This window comes from Apium graveolens, chromosome 3 (genome assembly GCF_009905375.1).
Source record: "Apium graveolens cultivar Ventura chromosome 3, ASM990537v1, whole genome shotgun sequence".
Lineage (NCBI taxonomy): Eukaryota > Viridiplantae > Streptophyta > Magnoliopsida > Apiales > Apiaceae > Apium > Apium graveolens.
Genome location: NC_133649.1, coordinates 226,955,645 through 226,975,381, shown reverse-complemented (window position 1 = coordinate 226,975,381; position 19,737 = coordinate 226,955,645). Strand labels below are relative to the sequence as shown.

At 32.9% G+C, this 19,737-nt stretch overlaps 1 protein-coding gene, 1 long non-coding RNA gene and 1 other non-coding gene across 27 annotated transcripts; 2 read left to right on the top strand and 1 right to left on the bottom strand.

Annotated features, from left to right (window-relative positions):
* Positions 1-361: 361 nt before the first annotated feature.
* Positions 362-468, top strand: LOC141715788 (small nucleolar RNA R71). Its single transcript, XR_012572537.1, has one exon. It is a non-coding gene; the product is annotated as a small nucleolar RNA R71 (small nucleolar RNA).
* Positions 469-5,512: 5,044 nt separating this feature from the next.
* On the top strand, positions 5,513-12,194 carry LOC141713156 (uncharacterized). 24 transcript variants are annotated; one of them, XR_012571846.1, is made up of 9 exons: positions 5,523-5,845; positions 6,002-6,159; positions 6,238-6,498; positions 6,818-6,868; positions 8,428-8,506; positions 10,241-10,325; positions 10,404-10,505; positions 11,551-11,645; positions 11,793-12,194. It is a non-coding gene; the product is annotated as an uncharacterized LOC141713156 (long non-coding RNA). The 24 variants fall into 24 exon arrangements; XR_012571847.1 differs by having other exon boundaries at positions 8,407-8,506; XR_012571858.1 differs by having other exon boundaries at positions 5,513-5,845; positions 6,238-6,336; positions 6,818-8,506.
* Positions 12,195-16,169: 3,975 nt separating this feature from the next.
* On the bottom strand, positions 16,170-19,220 carry LOC141710987 (uncharacterized). Of its 2 annotated transcripts, XM_074513455.1 has the most exons (7): positions 17,844-19,220; positions 17,495-17,695; positions 17,383-17,410; positions 17,077-17,237; positions 16,891-17,002; positions 16,464-16,778; positions 16,170-16,375 (listed from the first exon to the last, which is right to left on the bottom strand). In XM_074513455.1, exons 1-4 carry the CDS (start codon positions 17,921-17,923, stop codon positions 17,178-17,180), a joined length of 369 nt encoding a protein of 122 aa, XP_074369556.1. In that variant the 5' UTR covers positions 17,924-19,220; the 3' UTR covers positions 16,170-16,375; positions 16,464-16,778; positions 16,891-17,002; positions 17,077-17,177. The 2 variants fall into 2 exon arrangements, with proteins under 2 accessions (XP_074369556.1, XP_074369555.1); XM_074513454.1 differs by having other exon boundaries at positions 16,170-16,778.
* Positions 19,221-19,737: the final 517 nt, after the last annotated feature.

Below are 19,737 nucleotides of genomic sequence, written 5' to 3'. Positions count from 1 at the left end.
ATACTGAACAGATTCATTAACAAGAGAACACTGATCCATAGCATGAGAACCTACACAAAGCTCACAGACCATAGCTATCTGATTGACTCCATAGGTAGCTAGAGAATCGACCTTCATAGACAGCGCTTGGAGCTGCGCTGCAATAGCTGTAGCTGCATCAACTTCCAAAATACCTGCTACCTTCCCAGGAATCATCCTTTGAGTTTGGTTTTGATGCTCATTTGCAGCCATAGTCTCAATAAGATTATAATCCTCAGTATAGATTTTGGCCCACAAGGCACCTCCAGCTGCTGCATCGAGCATAGGCCGAGATTGGGCCCCCAAACCATTATAGAAACCAGTGATCACCATCCAATCAGGCATTCCATGATGTGGACACTTTCTCAACATTTCCTTGTAGAGCTCCCAAGCTTCGCACATAGATTCTAAAGGTTGCTGCGCAAACTGAGTAAGAGCACTCCTCATAGCCGCAGTCTTCGCCATTGGATAAAACTTCACCAGAAACTTTTGCGCAAGATCTTGCCAAGTAGTGATAGACCAAGCTGGTTCAGAATGTAACCAGTCCTTAGCTTTATCCCTCAGTGAGAATGGGAAAAGCCTCAGCTTGATAGCCTCATCAGTCACACCATTATATTTGAAAGTACTACAGATCTCGACAAAATTCCTTATGTGCATGTTGGGGTCTTCAGTTGCAGCACCCCCGAAAGAAACAGAATTATGCACCATCTGAATAGTGCCCGACTTGATTTCAAAATTATTGGCCTCAATAGCCGAATGCATGATGCTAGACTGAATATCATCAATTTTAGGCTGAGAAAAGTCCATAAGAGCTGGATCTGTCGGAACTATACGATCACCCATGATTACTGGCTTTTTCTGCTCACTTCCGGAATCCGAATCTTCAAATTCTATCTTCTCCGGAATATCAAGAAATTCGTCTGTCTCCTCAGTCGTATCTAAAGTCCTCTTGCGAGTACGAGAACGTGTTTGCATAAACGCTCGCTAAGGTACCTGAAACACAACCGGAAATAATAAGTAACACGCCTTAATCACTGAGTCCTAATGACCACTGATGGTAAGTACATAAACTAAACAAATACGCCGAGTCCCCAGCAGCGGCGCCAAAAACTTGTTAGGGCAAAAACACGCGCTAATAACACACGTAAGTATACGCGTGCGCAAGTAATATAGAATACTTTCTAGTTCGTTCCCACAGAGACTCAGACTAATTATGTTCAATTACACTCACTCACCAATGTATGATTACTTCTCAATGTTAAAACAATAACACTTAGATTTGATTAACTAATTATTAACTACAATTAACTACGAGAATTAAGCACTTAATTAACACTTGAAATAACAATATTAAAACATACATGAGATCACAAGTTCATTACTACTTCATTCAATAGTCATTGTTATTACCCTTAGCATGCAACAGTGATGATATTAATCGAACAACACGAAACTGATAAAAGCCAACTTTTATTGTACTAATACCAATCTACCAAACATCCACAATTAATATAGAAGTTGAATAGGCATCAATTATGCTGAGTCCCTATATGTCTACGAAAATTGACAACATAACGATTTAAGTACAAGTTATTCCTTTTGATTACACAGGACGGATAAAATGGTCAGAGTTACCCACTAATCATGCATACTCGTACATGAACTGATGCTAGCATGGCAAGTTCTAAATCTCAAGAACCACTGTCGCTTCACATGAGATTAACACCCTATCTTATATGTTCGCGACGCACATAAGACGAATAAGCACAACCAATACTAGATATCATACAATCATCACACACTAAGGTATTAAACAACTAACTAAAGAATTCCATAGTAAATCTGTTACGACCCCATGATCACGATTAGCCCATGATAGCACTCATCTTCATCATGGGTTCATATGAAAACATGATAATAACACACGAGAATAATAAGTAAAACTACTTATATTAAACCAGAGTACGTCACAAGAGTAAATAGGTTCAAAGTAAAGAAAACTAGCATCCAACGTTACAACGAAATAAAGAATCACAAGAAAATATGCTTCCTCTTCGTTGAGGTGAGCTAAAACGGTCTTCTTCCTTATCTCCTCGCTCTTCGATTAATACTACAATCCAACCTTTGTGAAACGTCTCTGAAAACTACTTATATAGGAATCCCATAATACCCAAATATCTCAGAAGTTAGAAGTTAAACAGAACTAGGAGTCCGAAATAATAATTCTAATTTTTCGTCCGTGAGCGGCCGCTCAGTATTCCTGAGCGGTCGCTCAGCAGAGCTGAGCGGGCGCTCAGACCCCTACTGGAAACTGCTCTGTTTTTCTCCCGTTTCTTCGCTGCAATATGCTCCTATTTTCCCACTTGCAATGCTAAACATATGCCAAGGATTATTCTTGATGAAATCTCTCCAGAAATGCAATTATTACCCTGAAATGCACAAACACTAGAAAAACACATCAAATACATAAAATACTTGATTTCAAGACACCAATTCAAGCCATTATAAGACGTTCCAAGTGGTATAAAATGCCACTTATCAGGGGTTGAATGTAATTCTAGTAAACTTTTTCTTGAACTATAAAATGTTCTAACTTAAACTATATATATAAGTGTTTTGATTTGCAAGGTGTGGAATAACAAGTTAAGTGAATCAAAAACACAAAGTAAAAAAACACAAGCTTTTAAAACTTTCAGGTGGATTTGAAAGTATCCACCATATATATATATAAAACTTTTTGACTATATATATCGATTTAAGAACTCTGTGAAGAACAAATTGTCTCACAGCTGCTTTTCAAGTGAACAAACAAACTATAGAGAAATTCTTAACAGTTACAACTTTTTCTATTTCTCTTCTAAAAGTGTTTGCTTAGTTATTTGTTTCACTAGCTACACTTGATTTATATATCACCAAGTTTACATGGTAATAAGACAGGATAATAAAACAAAACTATCAAGTCAAACTCCACGCTGCTTCACTACTCTATTCCAGCATCTTTGAGAATCTTCTTAACTTGCATGGAAATGGTAATGCTTCTTTGTTCTTCATTTCCTGTTAAACAAGCTTCCACATTCCTTTTGTAAACACCCAACGCATGTGACTGTCTTGTCACTGTCAACAGATGCTTGAATTGATCATCCGTCGGGTATATGCTTGTCATCCGTCGAGTTGCCTTGTTGATCATCCGTCGGGTAGTTTTGTTGATCATCCGTCGGGTAGCTATTTGACACTTGACTTCATTTCACTTATGTAGAATTACAAGACATCTTATATTTATAATTAATCAGCCTATTCCGCATATCTAATAATAGTCAACATGACTCATATGCTACTACAGGATCTATATAAAGTTGTTCACAGAAATGTGTTACAATACTTATTGTTACATAAGCTACTCACTCGATGGATGTCAAATCATCATCCGTCGGGACTATATTGAGTCATCCGTCGGGACTATATTTGATCATCCGTCGAGTGCTACATTTTTCACTAAGTTAAATCTATTAAGGTGTTTTGTTAATGTAATCATCAAGTTCACAACATATTCCCAACAGTTTGCAACTGCCTCCTATCTGCATATGCAAAACCAAACCAAAACTATTCCTAGCTGGAATTGGGGGATCATTTTTAATTGATTCTTTTATAACATTTTGATATTTTACATCGTTGAATGGACCCATTCGAAAACAATTAGAGGATGACAAAATTGTCAAAGATTAGTACTCCCTCCATCCCAGCCAATTCTTTACATTTGGTTTGGGCACGGAAGTTAAGAAATATAAGAAATATGTATAAAGTAGTGAACAAAAGAAAGAAAAGTGGGTGAAGTGGTGGGATCCATTGATTTTTATTGTATAAAAGAGAGATAGTGGAGTAAAAGTAGTGTAAAAATGGAGAAAAAGTGGGAAAGTGATGAGACCAATTGACTATTTTTGGTAAGTTTTGAAATGTAAAAAATTGGATGAAACATCTCAAAAAGAAAACCGTAAAAAAATGGTTAGGACAGAGGGAGTATTCCTTATTTCTATTCAATTATGTATGAATAGTTCATGTGTTTTGTTTAATGTATTCTTTAATCCTTTTGTTGGAATAGTAGAAAAAATTGGAAGAAAAAGGATTAAATAGCTGGGATTCCTATGGATTGAAGTAAGAGTAATAAAATTGTATCAGAATAATAAACCCTGGTAATAGCCGTAAATTTTTTATAATAGTCAATGGTTTTAACTACCAATTTTTATATTAAGTTTGGTTTCCCGACTACCTATTTTGTTAGAACTTTTCGCAAATACCCTATTTTTCTTTTTATGCAACTTTGGTACAGATGACTATGGGAGCAAAATAAATAAAAACCGAACTAAAAAAAATTGTGACCAAATCGAACGGATATAACAGTTTTGTTACGATTATACCCTGAAAATTGAACCAATGATAATATATATTTAATTTTTTATTTATATATTTCATTCATTATTCTTTAGTAAACTATATTATAGCCCGTGCTTCAAACTGTGATATTTTAAAATAAATAATTTAATGAATGTATAATTTTATAATTAAATTTGAATAATAATTCTAATAGATTAGGATGATAAAATAATAAAATTTGTTTAATTAAATACTTTATCATATATGCCCTGAGATAATTTGTACTAATTGACCTACAAGAATTTAAAGATTATTTCAAATTTATATTAGAAATCTTACCATAAATAATGTTAATCACATTTTTTTTAAGTTTCCATAATTAAAATCGGTCAAAATAAGCATATGACCTAAAATGGTTACCGAACCTAAATATGGATAGGGTTCATTGGTTGAATTAAAATGAAATTTTTTATCTCACTACGCCATAGATTGCATGCTGCAACCCTTCATCCAGGGGTATAAAGAAAAGCGTAATAGTAGACTTGTAAACAAATGTTTATCGCAATCCCTATTTTTTGATGTTGCGGTGTAATTATAATGTGTTACCAAAATGGCATATATATAAAGATAATTTTATTTTTAATTTAACTAATTAATAATTATTTACATAGAAATAAAATAATAATTAAATATATTTTATTTATTATTAGAAGTTAATAATATTAGTGTAGTGATTTACGATATTATATTTACATATATAATTTATATTTTCACGGTTAATAATTTGTTATCAAAGTCATTTATTATATTTTAATAAAAAATATTAATTTATGATACTTTGAAATTAAATAAAATAATATTAGATTCCTATAATAATATACATATAATTTTACTAAAATATTAAAAGTAATAATTGGTTATGCAAAAAATGAATATATATATTATGTAACTACTATTTTTAAGTTTCAAAAAATTAACAAGTTATTAATGAAGTGATTAAAAAATATTTATGAAATAATTTATTTTTCATAATTATAATTTTAAAAAATTATGTTTAATAAAGACAAAAACATTTATTTAAATAAAAAAATGCTGAGAAGCGAGGTCGAAAAGTCTGAAGCGGTAAAATTGCCGTCAGGGTTGAAATTTTAGCAAAAAAAGAAAAGGATACGGCTGCTCAAATTCATAGCCATCCCACACACTCAAATCTCACATATACTCTCACATCTCAAACTCATTCACTTAAAAAGGGTCTCACTCACTTAAAAAGGGTCGCTCTCTCTGTCTGAGTTGAAGATTAGAGATTTTCATCAGAATATTTGGCTTCAAATTTGGGGATTTTGACGGGGCTAATTAGGATTCCGGCTGAAGATTTCAGTTTGGGGCTTCTCGAATTGGAGTTGAAGTTCTACAAGTTTTGGGAACCGAGTTTTGGGGATTCATTGTATCAACTCATTAAGTATGTTTATGCTCAGGTTTTAAGTTTTAATTTGTATCTATTTTCAACCCTTTTAATAATTTTCAAGTTTTGAGTTTAGATCTTAGTTATCAACTAAAATAGATGGCTTCGAGTTTTATTTGTATCTTTACTTCTACATATGACGAGTGTGTGTAGAATTAGCTTGTTACGTCCTGACGGAAGACAAAGTGTAAATCTCAAAAAAGGAGATATTCTCAAAGTTCCTGCAGGAACAACTGATTAACAGAGACAACAATGAGAAACTTGTGATAGCCAAGCTTGTCCAGCCTATCTCCACTCCAGGCGAATTCCGGGTAACTAGGCTGTTTTTAAAGATATATATGATCGTCAAACTTGTACATAAGGCGATTTTTGATGAATTAATTTTGCAGAGATGGTGTGATTTGATTCTTTTTGATTGAGTTGGAGCTAAGAATCCAGAGAACTTCCTTAAGGCTTTTAGCGGTGAGATTTTGGAAGCCGCATACAAGGTGATGATTCAAAACATTCAAAATATGTACTGATTGTTATTAAAATTTAGCAAAAGAGCGACAGGATTCTGAGGTTGCTGGATCAACAGAAGGGTGAATTTGTTGTGAAAGCTTCTAAAGAGCCGATTCTTAGTTTGTACTTTTTGTCTTCATAAAAGGAAGGTATGTCTCAGGTTAAGAATAAAAAGAAAAAAAATCAAATGAGAATGGGATCAATTAGAAGAGAGGAAAACCTTTTATAGCATACTACAAAGGAGAAAACATGAAAAACAAATTAATTCATGTTCATACTTTCTTTATATGCAATGAACACTTCTACCGCATATGTGGGAAATTAAAATTTGGTGGCAACTCTAGCTACAGTAACGGTAATATTAAATAATATCACCGTGGTGACCTAATACACATGATTCCATGCATTGCTACTTCCTTAACAGTAGATAGCCTTCTATAAAGTGATTATGAATTATAAATCCTGCAGGCCTTTCCTAATTTAATCGGAAGATTCAAAGGAAGAGAAGAGAGCGTGAAGGTTAGGACGTAGACACTATATTCTTCACCTATTTTTCTTCATGTTGATCTGATAGCACTACACCATATAATGTCTATGGAAACTACAAAAATTTATTGCCTTATGGGCTATTTATGTTGTAGTAGAATTTATGGCAACAAATATATAAAATTTTGGCATTGCATCCGGTGGTGATGCAATAGAGGTCCTATTACAACATTTTAAGCAATATATTGTAACAACAAAATATTATTGCAATAAACCATATATAACAATAAAATGTATTTTATAGTAACGCGATAAAATCATTGCAATAGCTGTTTTTGTCAGCTAAATAACCACCTTAAGGCAACATTAATTAGTCCAATTGCCACTACACCATAAACAGCCTATTGTAACACCAAAAAAAGTGTGAATAAAGGCCAAAAAGCGTTACTGAAAGTGAAGAAAATGGCTATGGTAACACTTTTTCAAAAAATAGGATCGTAACTAATATCAGTGCTACCATAGGGGTCTATGGTAACACTTTTTCAATTTTTGGTAACACCAGAAAAAGTGTAACCATAGGACATCTATGCCTACACTTTTATTATTTTGGTAACATTAAATTTGGTGTAACTATAGATCTATGGTAACATAATTATGGTATTTGTTACATCATATTTTGTGTAACCATAAGGCTATGGTAACACAATATTAGCTATTGTAACACTAAATTTTGAAAAACAAAGTTATAAATAGCTATAGCTTGTTATCTATAGTTACACTTGTATGTGGACCTTTTAAGCTTTTACCTACACTTTTAAATCTATACCTACATTTTTTTGGTATTAACCAACAGAGAATATGAATAATTTATATCAATAGCTACACTTTACAGGACTCATTGCAACCACTTTATGAGAAAAAAAAGGCAATATAGTGTTTGAAAATAGAACTTCCCTATTTTAAAGTTTACTAAACATTCATCAACAAAAACAATCCAAAAACCAAAATAACCAGATAAGTACTCTCAACCACCAACCAGTTCCAAGCCTACCAACAATACCAAAACAAGTACTGGAAACTAAAACTAACTTAGCTAGCTAGGTATCACATCAAGTTCGTGATAATTACTTGCTAGGTACAATATAACTTTACGGTAACTACAATATCACTTTTAACATTCTCTCTTCTCTTATATTGCTCACATAGGTTCTTTATCCTTCTCTTCCACTAATGCTTTTTTGGTATCTTCTTTTTAGCAGAGGTTTCTTCTTTACACTGACTTTATTCCTCTTTCTAGAAGTTCAAAACCTAAACAACCAAGAAACAATCAAGAGATAAAAAAGATTAGTAATGTGAAATAAATAATTCGAATGCAAGGAAACAATGTCATAAAGTGTATTACTACAACTATGTACGTGTAAATATCCATAACCATCCACTTCCACCTCATATCTCCTAGACTAGAGGTTGGGATGTAGAACACAAATATACTTTCTTACTTTTATACATTGAATAGAGAAAACACTACTAAAATTTTACATACAATGGCATTACCTTGGTTAAATCCTCAGGTGAGTAAATATGTCTTGCAGAACATTTGGAGGATTTTCTGGTTTGTAGTGAAAAGGTTACAGCTGGGTATTCACCTGACTTGTGGTAAAGCTTGACTCGGTAAAGAAGGATATCTTCTTCAAATACATTTTAAAATGTGAATATATATGTGCTACACAATTTTAAATAGTGATTAAAGAAATAGGCCACAAAAGAGCAGAATATTGTTGTTGCTTCCATTAATTAATGTCATTATTAACCTAAGTTGACTTTCAAACCATTGTGTAGTAACTCATCAAAATTGCTAATCAGCATAACAATTTGTATCAAAACAAATTAAACAATTCCACATAATCAAAGCAAGGCCACCTTAAGGCAGCTATCAACCTTATGCATATCCACATAGATGCATATCAAACAACACATTTACCATAAATTAGCAAGCAATATACAAAAATATAAAACTAGATATTCGAAATGACCTGAATAATTTCGACGATGGTTTTCGTAACAACAGTATCAACTCTTTCGGTATAATAACCTCTAGCAACAATCCTATCAAACAACTCCCCACCCTCACACAACTCCAAAACTAAATGAACAGTTGTATCATCCTCATAAGTATCTTTCAAAGTAACAATATTGGTTTGAACAGAAAAATGGTTTTTAGTACAAATGATTTGTATCCATAAACTGAAGAAAAACAAAAAAACTCAATAAAATAACACAATTACAAAATAAAAAACTTGAATAATTGATGTAGAATCTCAAACACACAATACAAAATTGATTCAAAAAAAATTCAAATTAACCCTAATTAAAATTCAATTGACATAATAATCGATTTAGGGAAGAACATGCCTTCTTAGTCGATCTTGAATCTTCAAACTTGAATGCTCGAGCTTGATTCTTCTTCATCCAATTTCAATCTGCGAGATTGATTTGGTGTTTGCCTCTTCTTCGCCTGTTTCTGAATTTTTGTTTTGTTTAGTGTATTTTTGTATTTGTTTTGTTTAAGTGTATCCTTGAAAAGTGTTATTTTATCCCGCTTATTTCCGTATGGGTTAAAATTTTTTGAAATCCCGCTTTGTTTGAGAACCCACGAAATTAACGGGATGAAAATTTTCGAGTTTGCAAAGTATTTTAAAAGATGTTGCAGAGGAATTTGAATTTTGCACACAAGTTAACACCTTCTCAGTTTAATAGTAACATCTTTTTTAAATTGTTGCAATATCTCCAAATTTAAAAAACACTTCAAGAAAAAGCAACGATATTTGAGTTACATTTTTTATTTTTGGTTGCTATAGGCAATCTATGGTGTAGTGTAGTCTGATATGCCTTATTCAGATGGACGTGTTCAATACATTATTGGGTTTCTTGTGTCGGACATGAAATCTTACAAATTGGCAGAATGAAATAAATGAGTCTGATCATGTTTTTATTGTGATTATAATTGTTTCCTTTGTTGTATCATCGAAATTTTACTTCCAAAATATGATTATTGAGTATATTTATTGCATCTACCCTGGTAGTCTGTAGATGGAAGGTACTATCAGTTAGTGGGTTTTAAGACTTGGCAATTTCTATGTACAAACATATGCACCGGAAGTCTGATTTTTTTCCAATTATATTTTGCTTGGTTTATTTCGTGTCTGTCCTTAAAAGTGCTTAAATATTCTTTTAATGTAAACTTTGTTATTTGTGAATTAATATCCTGCTCCACTTCAGCTGGCTTATTTAACATCTTTCAAGCAGCTATTGGTTTCTGGCCTTAGAATATAATATACTTAGTAAAAGTATATAATACTATATTATGATTTCTTAGTGAATCTTGAAATTTAAAATGTACTGCAGTCCCAGATTCTTGTTAATACAAGAAGTACCCAATGTCATTAAATCAGTTAATATGCAGCTTCAAGAAAAATCTGTCAACGCAAAGGTAGTACTCTGGTAAAAGTGTAATGTTCAAATTTTGTAATATTATATCCCCATATTTACATGCCTTGTTTATTTACAGTTTGGTGCATTTTCAGTTCCAAAAGAACTTGCTATAGTTTTACCTGACAGCGTAGCTGACCATATTGAATATCTCATTCCTAATATTGTGAAGGCCTTGTGTGTAAGTATAGCTTTTTGTGTAAATGTTCAAAACTTGGCCTTGATGTTGTCTTAATTGTTCTATTTTCTTTACCAGAATAAGTCTTTTACCTCAAATTTGAAAATCGAGGCTTTTCTATTCATAATATTAGTGTTAGCTTCACATTCTTCAACTGTGCTTTATCCTTACATTCAGGTAAATTTATATATTTGCATTTTAAGAGTATGATCTGGTTGATCTCATGTTAATGTCTTCAATTGTGCATTACCCTTACATTCAGGTAAATTTATATGTTTGAGTACGGTTCATATGAATACCAATGAGTACAGTGTCATTTACTTTGGTTAGCTATAGAAAGACCCATGACTATGATAAGAGACAAGAACAATTGCCAAGGAGTAAGCCACACCTATTAAGTTTAAAGCTTTATGCGCTCTCTTCTCTGTTACTTTATAGAAGGATGGAAAGGTATTAGGGGTTTATGAATAGGTTATAAATTGGACAATACTAATATAATAGAGATGTATGTTCAGTGTATTATTATAAAGTAATTATTTCCGTTACAATTGAATATATATTTTAGTTCAACAAGAAAAACAAAAAATTTGAACCGCTTTACATGTCAAACACAATGATTTGCTTTTCCTGAATAGATCAATAGTATTTCAATTTCTTAAATATTACTCGCAATATGGGAGTAGTTGGTTTCTGAATCATATTTACATTATCTGTTAACAGAAATAGAAGCCGCAATCTTCTTGATAAACAAGACAGATCATGGATGCTTTAAGACATAAGTTTTTGTTAAGTGACGTATAGGGGAACCTATAACCTGAATTTTGAATCCTAAATAATTAGTGAAGGAAACGGGTCAAATGACATTTCACGGGTTGTAAGAATTTATTTTCTTCGTGTTGTTCTTCTGACAAATATACTTTTTCAAATAGATATGGTCGGTTATATATTCAAATGCTACATCATCAACATATTGATATTTGTATTTGTAATAACATCCGTATGCTTCTTGGCCTTAACTGTAACACTTGCATTTGTATCTGATATTTAGGCGTATAATGCAGTGCATATTCATCATTTGAACGTCACTTTTGACATAAACTCCCGCATCTATACAAGTATTTGAAAGAAGCTCCTCTTACCAAGGTAAGTTGTGACGTCGGTGTAATGCATGTAACAATGTCATTTACAGTGAACTTATTTTTCCCATTTATCTTTGTTTGGTTGTTCAAATCTTAAAATGCACACATATCTAAACCAATCTAACTGTTTCCTATTCAAATTGTGAATTAGGTTTGCTAGGATGATGTTGTTCATTGAATGTGGCTGATATTTACAGAAGATTGGGGATCGTGGAGATCTGAAGATCTAAATTTGAGTCCTTGGCCTTTTACAATCTCTTCTTTTTAGCATTAGTAAACACCATGATTATACTTTATTTTTCTCAGTACTACGATGTTTAGATTTTGAAGTTTGTAACTTAAACTTGTTAAGACTTTCGCTTTTGTTTTATGGTTATTAGATAATGGTGGTATGGGGATGGTAGTATGGTGATGCTATGATGGTGAAGGTAGAATGGTAGTGGTGTTTAGTTGGGATATCTGAATGCCAGTAGGGTGATTAGTATTTCAGACAATGTTGATTGTATTGGTTGTAAGACTATGGTCTTATTTATGGGAATGACTATTTAAAATAGTTCCTTTCAATTTTTTTTGTTAAAAGCGTTGTAGTAGGTCTTTTGTAGTGTTGCTAATAATCAGTTTAAATATTTTACAAAAAACATTAAAAATGACTTTGCAGAAGGGTTGCATCAATACCCACATATTGGCCCCACATATGGCCCCACCAGGGGGCCCCTGGTGGGACCCACATGCGGGGCTCACATATGGCCCCACAATATTCTACTGATAGCCCAAAATCTGTTGGAATGCTGGTCAAGTCTTATTGCAACCCTGGCTGATGTTGCAGTAGAATGTTTCTATAACAGATAAGCAGGGGTTGCAATAGGGTGTGCCGGGGTTGCAATAGGGTTCTTTCTCAACGGCTAAAACTGCAACCTTGAAAAAGCGTTGCAATAACATTTTTGACATTTGTAACAACGGTTTTTTTGTCTTTAGTAACGGTTTCGGGGGTTGTAGAATGCAATATGTGGCGTAGTGTCTAAATCAAAGTATGGATACCGAGCCTGAGATAAGGGTTATGTGATAAATTTTAATATATATATACTTATATAAAATATATATATATACATAATATATTATTTATCATATCTAGCTTAAGAAGTCAAGTTTAAACTTAGAGGGTTGTATTTAATCATGATTTAAAGAAATTTTTTGGACTTTTGAAATGAAGAGGTATTTAGTTTGAAATATAGAGGTAAAAAATCTTTTAAAATCCAATTCTAATCAAATTTAGAGTTTAAAAGTAAATATGGTGGTATTCAAATTATATTTTAAAGAATCCGTGAAAATTGATGATACTCAAAAGTCCATGGATATTTTTTTATTTGGTAAGTTGGTGATTTTTTGATGGATTTTCTAACGTACTTTTAATCTTTTGAAATCTCTCAAAATGAGATTTTAATGGATTTGTGAAAAACTAAATGAAATTATTAAGACCCTGCTACATTCCAAAAACTCGTTAAAATCCACGTAATAATAAAATGACAAAAATATTTCAAAATCTATACATTATTCCAGATGCCCCCGTAAAAGTTGCTCGTTGACTTGCCATCTCCTGAATATTACTTTGCTAATATTCACGTTTATATGCTCCTATATTTTCTTCATTACTGCTTTTAACAATGCTATTGTGTTTGATACTGTTATCATCTTTGATGTTGCTATCTTTCATCATTAATTTAGTTTTATTGATTTATAGATAATAAAGTTAAAGGGCTATTTAAAATAGGTTGTCAATCTAGTCTAGATAATAAAGTGAAAGGGCTATATAAATTTGATTGCAAAGTTTTTTCATCATTGCATTAAAATATAAATTTTAAAATATAAAAATTAAAATCAAAACACCTTTATTCGAGCTGAAAGAATGTTTTGAACGGTTCTATTACAGTTTATAAGTAGAAATCGAAACGACAAATACAGTTTAGTAACGATTTATAGTAAAAGCCGAGCCAAACTAATTCATGGACAACCCTAAATCATCTCCTTACTTTTTATTTTTATTGTTCAAATTTTTATATTAATGTTAGTACGATTTGGAACATATTTTTATAATATAGTCGGGATAGCATTGCATGCCTTTAACATAGGAAAAACGTGCCTCCAACAATATAACACATTAACAATTTTATGAAAAGTTTAAAATTTAGTACTTAATAAATCAACATTTCTTTTAGAATGACAAATTTTTAATTAGTGAAATACATTTCCTTATCTTTTCTTTTTCACTTTTGCACATTGATAAAAAAATAAAATAATAAATATAATACTGATAAATGTCAAGTATATATGATTGTGATGAGAGAATAGGATAGTAGTTGTGAACTATTAAAATGAAGGGATAAGATTGGACGTTCGAAATTCGGAGCATTTTGGACAAGACGATATAAAAGGGAATGTTCAAAATATTTTAGGGGTCATGTGTGCACCAAGGAGTAGGGCAGTAGCATATAAGGTGCAGGGATGCTCGATATGGGGTAATATAATGAAGCCAATAAAAACATGAAACCCAAAGTAGGGATGTTTACCTCGTATAAAGCTTGAGCTCCCAACATCTTTGACTCTTGGAGACGCTCACCTGTGGTCACATAAATGAGGTCCGAAGGAGTAATAGAACATTTAGACTAGTTCAAGGCAAGTTGAGGAATTCCCAAAATCGAGTCTTGGATTCAAAAGGTCCATTCCCCGGCCTGGGGATTTCCCTTAGAACCTCTTGGAGTTTCGGGGCAGGGATGTTGCTAGCTTGCTCATCATTTTGGAGCATTCTTTTATTGAGCATATTCTTCTTGTTAGCACCTTCATCGAAGGCATCAACAGCTAAAACAAAATAAAAAAGTATTTGAATAAAAACAAACTTGTTCAAGTTAGAAAAATGGGTTCCAGAGTAAATATTTATAAATGTAAGGCCATTAAGCTAGGTTTAACGAGCTTTCTCTCATTCATGGAGACCCAAAAATGTAATTGGCCATTGTCTCTAATGAGCAAGTCACGGTCCAACAACTCCGAAGAATCAAGGTTATGGATGAAGTGTGAGCCGTCTTGGACATAGTTAAAACATGTCTTAAAGAACTAACCCCAATCTTCGCCCTTCTACTAAGTACGATAAATTTCTTGTTCCATTAATGATTGGAATTTGGGAGGGAATATGAGTTGAAGATGTGGGGAACGTCCGCCCTACGATGGATAGCTACTAAACCGACTATTGACATAGGAGAATTCTTAACCATGAAAATGTTTATGTACATTGAAGTGCTCAATGGGACGCAAGTTCATGGCATTTCACCATAAAATGATTATCAACTCCTAAGAATTTGGGAAAAGCTGACAAGGGTGAACCTTAATTTCGGCTAACAATCTGATGATGAATGGGTAGAGTTTGAACCTTAGTCCGACAATGAGGGCTCCTCTGGAAACAAACAACCTCTCCATATCCAGATTACAAGTTCTGTCATTTGGAGCTACCTCCCCTGGTTCCTTCTACGTCCTTTTTCTCGTCCTTTTGTTCCTGGCAATTTTTTATTATACTTCTGCCATATTTCCTCTTTCTGCCGGCACTTTTGACGTGATATCTTGAATTATGAACGTTTGAACAACATTTTATCTCACCAAATAATTTAAATACGCAATTTTATTTGGAGAATTGAAGTTTGTTAATATATTTGTGTAATAACCCCAATTTTTGTAAATTTTTGAAACCCGAATAGTAATTTTTGCTGATTTTGCTGATTAAGGAAATTTATTAGACCACACTATATAGGAGTATTATTATGGAAATTCTGAGATCGTATTAGTATTTCATAAAATAAATGAGCGTATGTAAAGGTCGTCAGAATTCGAATTCGGACACTTTGGTTTTTCCAAAAATTCACCAGATACCGAAAGAATTAAGTATAAGGTAACAAGATTAAAAGGATTTCAATTCAAGGATTATAACCGAGGATCATTAAATGAATATAAAATAATAAGAAAGGTTTAGGGAAACCCACGTAATATGATCTCGGATATGATCCCTCAAACGATTAACCACTACACCATATTTGACCTGTAGCAACACAAAAAAAAAGTGTTAAAATGGCCAAAAAGTATTACCTAAAGCAAAAACACGGGCTATGGTTACATTTCTTTGAAAATTTGGGGGTGTTGGATTTGCCCCTGCTATAATAGGTGTCTACGGTTACACTTTTTGAAATTTTGATAACATCTCTCAATGTGTTACAATAGAGTACCTATAGTTACATTTTTTATTTCTATGGTAACAAGTTGAAGGTGTAATCACAGTTCTATTGTAACACACCTTACCCTTTAGTAATACCAAAAATATGTTGAAATAGACTCTTTTGTAACACCATATTTGTTATTGTAACACTCAATTCAATCTTTTGATAACATTTTTATATCTTATTGTAACATTCTTTTTTAACATTCTGATATTTTTTTTGGGTAAATGATGTCTAAGCCTCATAAAATATATAAAAGAGAAAGAATTCACACGAGTCGCTTCTCAAAATTTTTCTTATAACATGCTCTAAGAAACACAAAGAGAAAAAAATAAAAATAAATTACATCAAAAATTAAACCTAACTTAAAATAAGAAAGGCAAACCTAAAAGACTTAACCAAAAAACCCACTAGCAATATAAAAACAAACACCAGTCCACCATCTCCAAAAAAAAACTCCACTTCAACGACCTAACAGCCCCTGTAAACAAACACTTAAACAAAATCAGTATTGCAGGGAGGCGGAGAAACCAAGTGCATCAGCAAAACAAGATAAAAAAGCAATTCACTCTTATGTCAGGAATATCAAGGCCATTAGAGAAACGACCCATGGGTTGTCCCGTCGGATAATCAATCCCGTAAGGAGGGGAATCAGCCCTAGCAGTGGTGGCTAAATAATTATTGTTTCCACTGTCGACATGACAAAAAAGTATGGCTTAATTAGAAATGGCACACCGAGTTCTAACAAATTTTAAGTTTGCAATCTTGTTCTTTTGCTGTCAAATTTCTCTTCTATCTTTCTTTCCAGCACCAATGCTTCAAGTAACACATATGTGGGAAGAGCTTCTCATTTGAAGGCATTAAAATTGGCAAATTCAATTATCCTGCACAGCAAGGAAGCAACAAAATATTCTTAATAATAAAACCAAGCAAGAAATGTATTTGGCTGGTAGATTAAAAGATAAATTAGGGAAAAAAGATGTTAAAGTAGCTGACCCGGTGTATACTGGGCCTGGAAATTAGGTGATCCTGGAATCAAAGAGCAGATATAATTATCGGAGTGTGTTTTATATTCCTGTAGCCCTTGTTATCTTGCCTCCAGAAAACTCTGATGATATCAAAGAAAATTAATACTCCATCAGGTTGGTTCTGAGCTCAAAGATTAGATGGAAAATTAAGTACCTTTGAAAGAAGAATCTTGGTTCCAGGTCGCTTGTCATCCCAACTGAACGAATAGGTGTCATCCTCTGCACCTAGTACGCGTCCATTGTACTGGATGTAATTCAAATAGGTGGGGTTCTGTGTAGCTTGATAAATCCACGATGATCCCCACAATAGCTCATCTTATTTAAAAAAACAAAAGCTACATTCGTCACCATTTTCAACAGACAATTGGGGAAAGAAAACGCTAATTGACCATTATTTGATATCCAAAGTATGAGCAGTAAAATGGACAGACTACTGAACTCAGCGAGTTAGTGTATTTACCCCTGTGTTCGTCTGCAAACTTAAAAACCTGCATGTTAAAAGAATGAAACTCAATCATAAGGATCAGATAAGAACGATTGAAATATCAAGTGTGGTTTGGAAGAGAAATTACATTAATGGCAGTCTGAAGTAAGTTTGCTGAATAAGAAGGATCATAGACTTTGAACACAATTGATGAGGCTGCCAATGCAGCAGCTGTCTCTGCAGCAACATCAGAACCTGGATTACTATAAGACACCTTATATACGTCTCAAGATGTATCCATGTCTTCTGGTCTCTCCTAACACTAGTGATCATTATACGTATTTCCCACCTGTTCATAATATTTTTAATAAAAAAATTAAATAAATTTTTGACCTGGTCCAAAACCGCAATTACACAAATGACAAAACATGACGTGATGAACCCGAACATGACCAGGAGTTACTTAAATTTGTCGAAATCAATTCTGATTTCCTTACATGGACATATAGAGAACCAGGAGTTGCAGTAGCTGCTTTACGAAGATAGTCTGAGCCCTAACGAACCGCATCTCTGGCATTTTCGAGTTGATTCTGCATGAGATCCACGAACTCTAGTACACTCCAAGCTAGCAACGTAGTTGTAAAAGCCATTGGCAATCCAAACTTCAAATTATCACCAGCATCATAATATTCTCCAACAAGATTCACCTTAAAAATATTCAAACAATTAATTAAGCACAAAAAACACAATACGATAAATAAAACTGACATCAATACACCATAGTGTGCAAATGCTTAATAGTAGTACATATTTGTACTGTGCAAGTTTGTGTTTTTGAATTAAATTAGCAGCAGATCCATCAGATAATCCAGAATCACCCTGCCAATATTTTTAATAATAAAAGTAATTTATATAATTATTCAGAATTCAAAATTAGAAAATGGCTTCACAGGGTAAATTGAAACAAATGTGCAAATTATGAACAACCAAACCTACTGTATCTTCCAAATGTAATATTCAAGTTCTGGGATTTATAATCTTAAACAACAACTGTTAATAAGAAGGGAATACAAAATACATATAGTAGTAGTCCCGCTAGTTTAAATAGTATTTGTAAAAAAATGGACTTTCGAGTGAGTAAAAGTACTGAAACATAGACTCGATATACATGTCAATTTCACCTTCTAGGTCCTAACACTTCACGATTCCCGTGAGTTGATAACCAAAAAATTAATGATCAAGTCAATCATAAACAATGCTGATCGCAACCAATCATCAATGACTCGTTCTCAAGATAATTCCACATACAATACCGTAAAACAACAAAAGGGACATAACAAAATCCATCATTACACACAAAATCATCCAAACCCTAATTCTCCGGTCAATTTACATCAACAAATAACTATACTGATCGAACAAGCAACACATACATAACACAATCAAAACACAAAAAACCAAGAAAAGGGTATCAAGACATACCAATAATGAACTCAAACACAACAAAAACAGTAAGAATAGCCCAAACAAAGTGAAAAATAAGTTCTTTAATGGGTTCTTTTCATAAAATCAAGAAAGAAATAAGCACCAAAGCCAAGCCCATTTTAGAAGAAAACACAATCTTTCTCGGGTCAGTCCGACCCATCTCAAAACCTTTAACAACAACATCCTTCAAATTGTTCCAAAAGATTGCAACTTTTTCACTAACAAAGGCCTTATCTTCTTGTTCAAGATTATTGTTAATATAAAGCTCAGAAGAGCCTTTTTTACCACTAGATAACAATTTGATAATCTCTCTTTTTTCTGCAAAAGTGTATCTAAAAGACCCTAATTTATCGATCAGTTCATGTGCATCTTCTAGATTAACAAGATAAATCATATGCAGTCTAATACCGGTGATATCAACTAAACAATAGATTCATACAATAAAAAAACATAATTATTTCCCGATACAATTGTGTAAGGGGTACCGGATACAATTGTATAAATTTTTCGAACAAGTATAGAAATATAACAGTTTTGTATATTTCTGATAAAAACTGTTACAAACTCTCTCAAGAGATACTGATGTTCTTGAGAGATGCTAGGTCGTACAATGCTCGAGTTAATCACTATGTGATGACCTAAATTGTGTTTATATAATACACAGCTGCTACAAATCAGTCTAGGATATGCATTATCAATTACTAACAGAAAATGATACATATCTCTAACTGAATATATAAAGTCCTATCACTCAGAACGAACAACTATCCATCCCTCAAAATAAGGAACAGACTTAATCTTCACAACAGACTGTTTTCAAATACTGATGTTTCTGTAGATACCGATGAGCATCAAATCCCGATGGCACATCAAATCCTGATGACATCCAAGACAGCCGGATCCTGA

Excerpts from the sequence above, each read along its gene's own strand:
- LOC141710987 (XM_074513454.1), bottom strand. The coding sequence starts at position 17,923 with ATGCCAGAGATGCGGTTCGTTAGGGCTCAGACTATCTTCGTAAAGCAG. Across the intron at positions 17,696-17,843 it reads CTGGTTCTCTATATGTCCAT|GTGGGAAATACGTATAATGA; the intron begins GTAAGGAAATCA and ends TATTATGAACAG. Across the intron at positions 17,411-17,494 it reads TACTTCAGACTGCCATTAAT|GTTTTTAAGTTTGCAGACGA; the intron begins GTAATTTCTCTT and ends TTTAACATGCAG.